Consider the following 10596-nt stretch of genomic DNA (forward strand, 5'->3'; position numbering starts at 1 on the left):
ACAGAGCAATATTTCTCATTATTATCAAGTAATACCTAACAATACCGAGCAATACACGAACATATAATCCCGGGTTTCGTTCCAGATCGTGAGGCGCACGATAAAAAATAGGAGAAGGTGACGACATATCATTGCGGTGGGAACGTAAAGCTACGTCACCGCATCGGACCTAATAAAAATTCCGCCAATACAGTGTACCGCCTTCCTGACGCGGGCGTGACATCTCCGATCAGAACGGTCAACTGGTCGACGTTTCGAGATCGGGCGAGGAAGGGTGAGAGTGAATAGAAGATAGATAGATAGATAGATAGAGAGAGAGAGATCATGGAGGAGATTCAAACGGTGAGGATAATGGCTTTCGAGAACGCTTCGCCTCCTCTGGACGAGAAGGCCAAGAGGACGCGGGATCTCCTTGCGAGCTTCTACTCTTCCAATACATCCGGCGGTGGCAGCGGCAGCGGCTCAAGCATTAGCCCCGGGCGGTCGGCCCCCGCTGATTCCATCAACTCGCCCAACTTCGATTCTGATATTTACATGTCTATTATTGTAAATTGCATTCTTATTTTCTTCTTTCGTTTTATTTTTTTAAAATTTTCTTTAGATATACTGGCGAGGCAGTCGAGTTCTTTTATCTTCAGTTTTATGGTTAATTTGGGAATGACTTGGTGGTTGTTTGGTTGCATGCATTTTAAAATACATGCATTTTAGGCATGTTCTGCTGCGGACAACTTATGAGGATGTGCTAAGTTTTGGAGTATTCGGTGGATTTTATCAAATTCTGGCTTGATCTGTGTTGCTCCTTTGGATGGATTATGGTGGTTTGTTCTATCTCTTTTGTCGGGCTGTGTGAATTCACTGACAGACGGCAACGGCGAAGTTTGCTGAATATATCCCATACATTTCTAATAGACTGAAAAGAAGAAATGAAACTACAATTTTTTTATTTTATTTTATTTGAGTTTGGCTCTTTTGCTAGAATGACTGTGAACTTCTAAACCAGGAATTGGATGACATTGTGTTAAAATTAATTTTGTTCATTGATTTCCTAGAGACCTTCTGTTGTGATTTCCTAGAGACTTTCTGTTGTGATTTCCTAGAGACTTTCTGTTGTGATTTCCTAGAGACTCATGAGATTTAAATTGCTTAGTCATTAGGGTCGACTTGTAGGCTATGCGATAATTAGTTCTTCTTAAGGATGCGACATGTTACGTTGCGTGGACTTATAATTTCTTACATGCTGATATTTAAAATGCTTATATCATTAAAACGTGTTCCAGATATTGCACGTTCATATATGCATGTATTCTAAATCAATATTGTTTATTTAATCTCATGTTCTTTAGGTCCAAAAGCTAAATTTGGATGGGCTTCTTCAGAAGCATGTTGAAATGGCAGCTGAGATAAAAAATCTTGATACTGACTTGCAAATGTTGGTTTATGAAAATTATAACAAGTTTATTAGTGCAACAGATACAATAAAGAGGTAATGTTCTCTGTTTGACCATACTATGATCATGGTACACTTCACATTATGAATCTACTTATACACATTCTAATTATCCAGATGGATCAAGTTTCTGTCATTTTTATATGTATTTGGTACTTGCAGTTTGTAAGATGATTGTTTGGAATGAAAAGCTTGTATAATTTAAGAGGCAAGTTCTACAAGTGAAGATTTTTGTTGTAGTTTTTTGGTTACTTGGGATCCTACTAGCATTTTGAAAGGTTTATAACGTTTCAAAAGCTGTATGAGTGAAATAGTTCAGTTGCTCCATCACCATGGGCTTGTGGCTATATTGATTGTTCATTAATTTTTTTTAACTTTCAACAATGATGGTTGAAAAGCTTTTTCATCATGTTTAGTTTACTATGGTGGTTGGAAATTCGAAAACCCATGGCTAATACACTTTTAGCATAAGTTGATTTTTCCATAGTTCAACTATGATCCCTTATTAAGTCATGAGCTGAACTACTATTATTAGCATTTTCAATGGACACTTTCTAATTTTCCAGTTCATCAAGTGTGAATGAATTTAACTGGGAGGAATAAATTATGATTAGAAGTTGTTTATGATGATGATGGTAAAATGAGATGTTATCATCATCACTTTTATTTAATAAGGTTTGCTTATTCATCCTTTTTCACTGCTTTGTGCATGAGATGAAACACTTATGGATATGAAATAATGAATATAAATGAAAATCAAAATAAAAAAAAATGAATATTTTTAGATTGTATTAGTTCTATATCATTTGTCATTGAACAAGAAAGACTCAATTGTACATACACATATTATAAACCAGATTAAACTGTCTGCAAGGAAAGGAACACCAGTCTTCTTATCAATGCATAATTGATCTTATATCTATTTAATGAAGAAGGCAAATAGATTTAATACTCAAGAAGATGAGGAGCACTAAGAGAGCATATTTCAATACTTCAGCACGTTGTGCTCCATAGTACTATAAAATTGTAGAAGAAGTCCAGTCTTGTAGCTTTGGCAAGGATCATTTTCCTCCACTGCTTACAAAAGAACTCGAAAAACAGAGTTATGCTTTTCTTCATATTGGTACCTGCATGCATTATAGCAATAATTTTTGTAGAAACTGGTATATCGTGAATCAACTCTGCAACTTGAGAACATGCCCTTTTCTGTTTCTTATGGATGGAAGACCAAGACACTGGAGATGAAAAGTTGAAAAACCCACACATTTAAAATTTCAACTATTTTATTTCTTCTAAATCACTTTGATTCTTACTCAAAAATAAATTTAATAAGATTTTAACTACAAAATATACCAGATTGTCTTGCCCTTTAGCCCTTCAAAGTACATAGCTTTAACTTTGATATATTGGGTCCCTGTAAAAAAAAATCCTAGGTTGGTCCTTAATTTCAATTCAGTAGACCATAAGAGGGAGATGAGAAAGGGTAGACAATACAAGTTGCCAATTGGAATGAGCGGGGAAATTTTCACGTTCCAGTGATTTGATGTTTATCAACTAAAGGTACTAAATAATCATTTTTAACATTATAGAAGGCATGAGAAGAAATTAAGTATTTACATGCAAGTATCTAAGCATCATCTGGCACTAATTTTTTGTATCAGTCCTATGCTTCCTTACAGTCACTGTGATGCCATGCTAATGCGCGGCTACTGTTCTTGAGTGATGGTATTGGAATTATTTTGAAAAAGAAGAAATGAGGTGCATTTAGGTAGTTGAGCGTGTGATTCATATATGCACATCGTGTGTAGGAGTGGATGTGACTGTCGGAAGCATAGAGAGACATGATTTGCGGTACTATTGCTGATCTTTTGTTCGATTTTTTGGGTAATATTTTTGGATATGGGGTGTGCAATTTTTTGATGAGGAGTTGTGATTCCTTTGGGTGTGGTACATGTGAGACTACATTATTTTCTTATGCTAATGTAAGGCTTATTTTCTCTATTTTGTTAAAATTTCGTTCCTTATTATTTCATCTATCTAATTTGGTATTTGCTAGTTTAGAACTTTTGATTTTTGTTAAAATTAATATGCCAACAGTACGATTTTGTGATAATTAATTCATTTTCCCATTGATTTTATTTGTTGCCAAATTCCAGCCGAAATTCTCCGATTTTTGCAAAAATTTCATTATGAATTGGGCTTTAAGAGTATTATTGCTTGTTCACTTTTTGAAAAAAGTGAGTTACTGATTTGATTAGTAATTTATAATATATGAATTCTTAATTTTCCTTGGCATTAAAGTATACTACTCGTTTTGTTAGTTGCATAAAAAAAGGCTATTCCTGAGTCATCCTACCACTTTCTTTTTTGTTTCCTATTACTTTTCTGGTGAAAACCTTAACTTGGACCTTTAGTTTGATCAATGAGTCTCGTGCTTTGTCTTAAGGAACATCAATGTTCTATTTCAGATTCACATGTGATATGGTGCTTTATTTGAAAAACGATGTAGCAGGAAGCAACCAAACAATGCAGAGGACGAAAAAAAATGAATGGTTGAGTTGATTTAAGAAGAAATAGTTGGATAGTTTGGATTTTAGCTTGATAAGGTTCAAGCCCTACTTTAATATTAGTGGAGCTTATTAAGCTTTTAAGTTAGATGGGTTTAATGTTCCATTTTTGCATTTTCGACAGGGAGACATGTTAGTATTTTGTTTTATAGATCTGAACTATAAACTTTAATTTAAACTCTCTTATTGCTTAAATATGTAATGTTCTATAATTATATGTTTGCGTTGGTTATGTATTTGACATTTTTCTAAATTGCCTTTTTTATCAGGGGAAAACTATTGGGATGGTATTATTAGGCCTTAGTCGGAGAGATTGGCGTCATATGTAATTTGTAATGAGTTTATTTTGTATTAGGTTGAGGTCTTCTTTCAGTGTTCAAATTATAGCACTAACGATGCATCTAGTTAGTGATAGAGAGCTAGTGCAAGGATACTGTTGGAATTCAGGAACTTATTTAACGCACCTTGATATTTTCTCCACCATCTGAAGTACTTCTAAGCACTTGGGTCTCCTGGTAATCATATCAAAGGTAAATCTGGAGCAGTTTCTAGAATTCTCATTTCTTCTTTTGCGGACATGATATGTTTTTTAGCTTTCTTGATTATTGATGAATTCTCTTTGCTCATTTTTAACCAAGGGCACTGTGTTTGTAATGCAAAATTCCTCTTCTGAGCTGTAGTATCTCATAAACTTAGTGTATATATGAGAACAAAGAATTGTGTATTGCGTTTTCTGAAAGAAAGAACTTCAGGATTGGAACAAATTGCCTTCAAGGCAGCATAGGACTATGTTTAGTGGAGATTAAGGTTGGGTTTGGATGTTGGGTGGGTAGGCGGTGTTTGAACTGCTCAATACCTTGTACAGAGAGTAGATGGTTTCAGAGTGTAGTGCGTAGAAAAGATGTTTTAAATCTATATGTCCTTGAAAGCAATTATTCTCATCATACCTTCATTTGCCACATTTTCCATCAGATGTTTGGATCACGCACATTTCTCAGTTCATATCAGTTTGAAGGAAGGTAAGTTGGTTGTTTCAATTATTGATGAATATGCTGTTTGCTTCATCTCCTTACTGCTACTTAGAGATTATATATGATTTCACCCATTGTAAGTGCATTCCAATGTACATCTTCAGATTTTAATGCAAAGAAAGATAGATCTATATGTTTCAGTCTAGAAATTATTTTTTACTCGGACCTGATCGCAAATAAGTTAAAATAACTTATAGTTTATGTAAAATAAAAAATGAGTGAGTGTGAAATCCATATATTGGATATAATATGAAAAACGTTTATTTCGGCTGGGTTAAGATTTATGTAAAGAGGATAGGATTAATATGAAGGATCGGGTTTGCTGATGGTGTTGGCCAAGGCTGTGATGGCTGGGCGACCAGAAGTTGTTTTAAAGGATCTAGCTGAACTGGAGCTCAAATGGAATACATCAAACAAAAATAAATGGAGAAATAAACTTGCTCAAACTTTCTGTAACTAGAGCTGCTGATAATGGTGATTACCAATTAATTTCCCTCTTCATTAAAATGGCCTAAACTTGGTCATCTAGTAGGCAACATCTTACACACTTTTCTATTAGTTGGAAACTTTATGCACAGATTTGATACCTTTCCATTGCGATCTTTGTCTAGTGACCTTAATATTTCACCATGGCGTTTATCCAGAACCTTAGTGATGGGGACATCAGATTTCGACACGTGTGCCATCACCGACGGCGCAGATCGACGGCTACGATCCAGAGCCTCTACTTTTGAGTTATTTACAGCTTATGTCATGTGTTCTTTTCTTAGTTTTCCTAGTTTGCCCCTGAGGGCATTGTTTGACTTATGAAGCCCCGAGGACGTTTATGTCTTTTCTTTTAGTTTGAGCCTCCTTATATGAGGCATTATGCATTGTAATCTTTTAGTTTTGGATGAAATGAAAATTTTAGTTTCGTGTTCTCTTTGTGAGTGCAACTTCTCTCTCAAATCTCTTAGTGAGTTTTGAGAGGAGCTAGATCTCTTTGTGAGTTCTAGGCCTTCTCTTAACTTGTTTTGTAGTCAAGTGGTGTGAGCTCACAGGAATTCCATTCGGATCATCATCTTCCCCTCAAAATTCCGCTGCCCTCACGTGGTTCGGCCGCCGATTGGCAGCTGCCCTGCCTCCAGCCGACCCGCCGCCTGGCCACCGCCCTCCCCTCTCCACCCAGGCCACGGATTGACTCCCCACGGCCATCCCCAGGCGTCCCTGCCCAAGCCGCGCCACCATCCTGGCCGGCCGCCGATTCTAGGCGGCCGATTTCTGTTTCTCAAGCTTGCTGCCAGAAATTCCTGCACCTGACTTTGGTTTTCCACTTAATCCAGCAAGAATATCTTGCTGTCCAGCACTTTTGAAGGCCACGAATGGCTGTCCTAGAGTTTCTATGTGCTGCCCAAAGCTTTTCTGAGCAATATAGGTTGCTGTCCAGAACAATTTTCTGCATTCCGGACAGATTCTACCTGCTGTCCTGAAGTTTCTACAAGACAAAACTGCTGTCCCTGATGTCAAAGATGCTGTTTAAACCTCACTAATTGCTCTTCAAGACCCTTAGGATTCAAAACCTCCTACCCGTTCTACATCACCAAGGCTGTGATGGCTAGGCGACTAGAAGTTGTTTTAAAGGATCTAACTGAACTGGAGCTCAAATGGAATACATCAAACAAAAATAAATGGAGAAATAAACTTGCTCAAACTTTCTGTAACTAGAGCTTCTGCTGATAATGGTGATTACCAATTAATTTCCCTCTTCATTAAAATGGCCTAAACTTGGTCATATATTAGGCAACATCTTACACACTTTTCTATTAGTTGGAAACTTTATGCACAGATTTGATAACTTTCCATTGAGATCTTTGTCTAGTGACCTTAATATTTCACCTTAATATTTCACCATGGCGTTTATCCAGAACCTTAGTAGTTGCTTCAAACTATAAAAGATGTTTTTCTGATTCTGATTGACATTTTCTATCTGTTCTCACTAAACAAAAAATAGATATAACATTGCAACACAATCAATTTATATTTTGTCTTTTTACACATAGATTGATTAATTAGTTGGTTTTGTTCCATCAAGACATTGTGCATTGTACTGCATATTTTGGATTCAAATATCGTAGTGAATATTTATTTTCTATAGGATTTTCAAAAGAAATAACACTGTGTTCTCTTTGCAGGATGAAAAGTAATATTGTTGGCATGGAGGCAAACATGGAGCATCTTCTCAATAAGGTTTTAAGATGTGTTTGTGAGTGTGTGAATTTTATTTTTCTTGTTGTATATTAACTTTTTTTATGCTATACTCCTACAGATTATGTCCGTGCAATCCAAGAGTGACGTTGTGAACAAATCTTTGTTTGAAAAAAGGGAACACATAGAGAAATTACATCGAACCCGAAATCTTCTACAGAAAGTACAAGTATGAAGTTATTCCTTAATGAAGATTTTACTTTTTTTCTTCTTGTGCTTGGCTATGTGCATGCTCAATCCCTTTGGCCTCAAATTTTCTTTGACATCCATTCTATCCATTTCATTGAATACTTAGATTCTTCCGCATCCCTGATGATTCTCCATTAGGATAAGGGTCATCACTCATTCTTGTTTATCAACTACTCAATCAAGTTTCATTTTGTTTAATGGGAAATTCTATCTTTTGACTCCTTTTTTTCCCGGTGTATGCATTTTGCTGATGATATTCTTCTTGTTGATAAGATTAGAGAGGGAATTGAAGGTAAACTTGAATTATGGAGGTCAACTTTAGAGTCTAATGGCTTTCATTTGAGTTGATATAAAACTGAATATATGGAGTGTAATTTTAGTAATAATAGTTCTAGTGGAGGGATTGTGACTTTGGATGATCAAATCATTAATAAGAGTATACGTTTTATATATCTTGGGTCTATTGTTTCAAAGTGATGGTGAAATAGATGGGGATATTATTAGTAAAATTCAAGTTGGATGGTTGAAGTGGAGAAATGTGTCGGCCTTGTTGTGTGATAAAAAAGTCTCCCTCAAACTTAAGGTAAATTCTATAAATTGGTGGTTAGACTTGCAATACTTTATGGTGCAGAATGTTGACCATTAAAATAGAAGCATGATAGTAAGAGTTGCAGAGATGAGGATGCTTTGGTGGATGAGAGGCTTCACTCTTAGAGACATGATACGAAATGAGCATATCAGCATATGCGTGAAAAGGTTGGGGTAGCTCCAGTGGAAGATAAGATTAGAGAGTGTTGCCTTAGATGGTTTGGTCAACGATGGCCTTCCGATGACCCGGTTAAGAAATTAGATGTATTAGATTTGACTTATGTTAAGAAAGGTAGAGTAGACCTAAAAAAACTTTGTTATAAAATATTAGAAATGATATTTCTTTATTAGATTTAAATGAGAATTTAACTTTTAACAGGATACAATGGAGAAAAAAAGATTCATGTAGCCGACCCCACATAGTGGGATAAAGGCTTGATGTTGTAGCCGGCCCCACATAGATAAAACATATGATAAAGTTCCAAGAGCAGTGCTATAGAGAGTTCTTGAAAAGAAATGAGTTAATAACGCTTATATTCAAATCATTAAAGATATGTATACAAGATCTATTACTTGTGTTCATACAAAAGGTGGTTTGACCAAGTATTTTCCTATTTCGGTTGGATTACATCGAGGATCAGCCTTAAGGTCATATTTTTTTGCTTTAGTTATGGATGTTCTCACTAGAAATTTGTAAGAGGATGTGCCTTGGTGTATGCTTTTTGCTGATGATATTCTTCTTGTTGATAAGACTAGAGAGGGAGTTGAATGTAAACTTGATTTATGTAGGTCAATCTTAGATTCTAAAGGTTTTAGTTCGAGTAGATTTAAAATTGAATATATAGAGTGTAATTTTAGTAGTAATAGACCTAGTGGGAGTGATGCATTTAGATTTTTGCATTATTTTTGTTTTGAACAATATTAGTTATATTTTCTATTTTTTGTTTTATTTTTAAGCTATCCAATGATGGTGGTAAATCCAATGATCATGGTAGGAAAAGGTTTGGGTTATGCTTACCTTGGGCTTGCTGGTTTTGGGGTCCACCTTGTCCTTTGGACTGTTTGTTGGTTTCAAGTGGGCCTTTGTTGTTTTCGGTTTAAGCTTTAGTTGTTGGAATTCTAGTGGTGCCAGCTCATTATTATCAAGTGGAGGTGTATCTCATTATGAGCTGATGTTTAGTTCTGAAATTAAATGTGAAATGAGCATATTTAGGTGAGTGGAACTTGCCCTTTCCTCTCCCTTATGTCTCTTGGGATGCCGTGGTTTCTTGCTGGTTTTGGCCCCTCGGTTTGCTTCTGAATTAATGTCCCGTTGTCCCCATTTTACCGAATTTGTGGTGGTTGTTTAGCTGCTGGGTTCCGTGATGTACCTGCCTGGATTCGTGGCCTTTTTCCTGATTCTTTTGCTGTGCCGTTTGGGATTTTGGTATAGTGACTGTTGGCCTTTCATTCCCTCATTTATGTGTGGATTTGAAGAGGTTTTGGGGCTGTTTAGTTTCCCCTCTATTGCCTAAATATATTAGATATTCTGAGATGAAGAAGGTTGGTGATTATTGAGAGCAAAGTTGCTATAGCCTGCGGGTTCTTCTTGGAAAAGCTTGAGAGCTTTGTCCACTTCTTCTTCTACCTCTTGGAAGGCTTGCGAGCTTCTCCACCCTTCATCTGGGCTTCTAACCTCTTTCTTATGTACGCAAGTTTCACTCCACCTGTATTTTTCTTCTGGTTCCGTTGGTAAGATTTGTTGGCTGTTTTGGTGGCATTTGCTGGAGGAGTTTGGTAGGACATTGGACCCCTTTGCAGTGGTGGACCCTTGGTTTGCATATCTAAACTTTATTTGAAATATATATTCCTACAATCGGTGCATGTGAGGAGTCCTCTTGTAAGATGTTCTGAGGATAGCATTTTTTTAATTTTGTTTTGTTTCTTTTGCTAGCTTTCTTTTGTTGGGTTTGTTGGATGATGCGTTCTTTTCTAATATGAATTTTAGTTGATTTATCTAGTCTATTTTGTTCTCCAAGCGGTGTCTTAAATTTCTAAAAGTGGGTCTTGATTCTCTTTGTTGTTCTCTCTTTGCGTTTTGCTTCAAGTTGCATACATCAGGGAGGATTCTGACTTTGGGCGATCAAGTCATTAATAAGAGTACACATTTTAGATATCTTGGATCTATTGCTCAGAGTGATGGTGAAATAGACGAGGATATTATCAGTAGAATTCAAGTTGGATGGTTGAAGTGAAGGAATGCATCGGGCTTATTGTGTGATAGAAAAGTCCCCCTTAAACTTAAGGGAAAATTCTATAAGATGGTCGTGAGAGCTGTAATGCTTTATGGTGCAGAATGTTGGCCATTAAAAGAGAAGCATAATTCTAAGTTAAGTGTTGTAGATATGAAAATTCTCAGGTGGATGAGTGGCTTTACCCTTAGAGACAAGATACGAAATGAGCATATAGGTGAATAGGTTGGAGTAGCTCCAGTGGAAGATGAGAATGAGAGACTCCTTAGATGGTTTGGTCACATAAAACGACGGCCTTC

General features: G+C 36.3%; 1 protein-coding gene across 1 annotated transcript in view; it reads left to right on the forward strand.

Moving 5' to 3' along the window:
• Nucleotides 1-213: 213 nt before the first annotated feature.
• LOC110105764 (vacuolar protein sorting-associated protein 51 homolog) overlaps nt 214-10596 on the forward strand; it is an 82502-nt gene continuing 72119 nt past the window's right edge. Inside the window, exons 1-4 of the mRNA XM_020835390.2 lie at nt 214-546; nt 1344-1483; nt 7217-7271; nt 7351-7458. Coding sequence (XP_020691049.1) covers nt 325-546; nt 1344-1483; nt 7217-7271; nt 7351-7458 — 525 coding nt within the window. The 5' untranslated portion in view covers nt 214-324. The remainder of the gene's footprint in view (nt 547-1343; nt 1484-7216; nt 7272-7350; nt 7459-10596) is intronic.

Source organism: Dendrobium catenatum, unplaced genomic scaffold (assembly GCF_001605985.2).
Source record: "Dendrobium catenatum unplaced genomic scaffold, ASM160598v2 fragScaff_scaffold_1342, whole genome shotgun sequence".
In the NCBI taxonomy this organism is placed as follows: Eukaryota; Viridiplantae; Streptophyta; class Magnoliopsida; order Asparagales; family Orchidaceae; genus Dendrobium; species Dendrobium catenatum.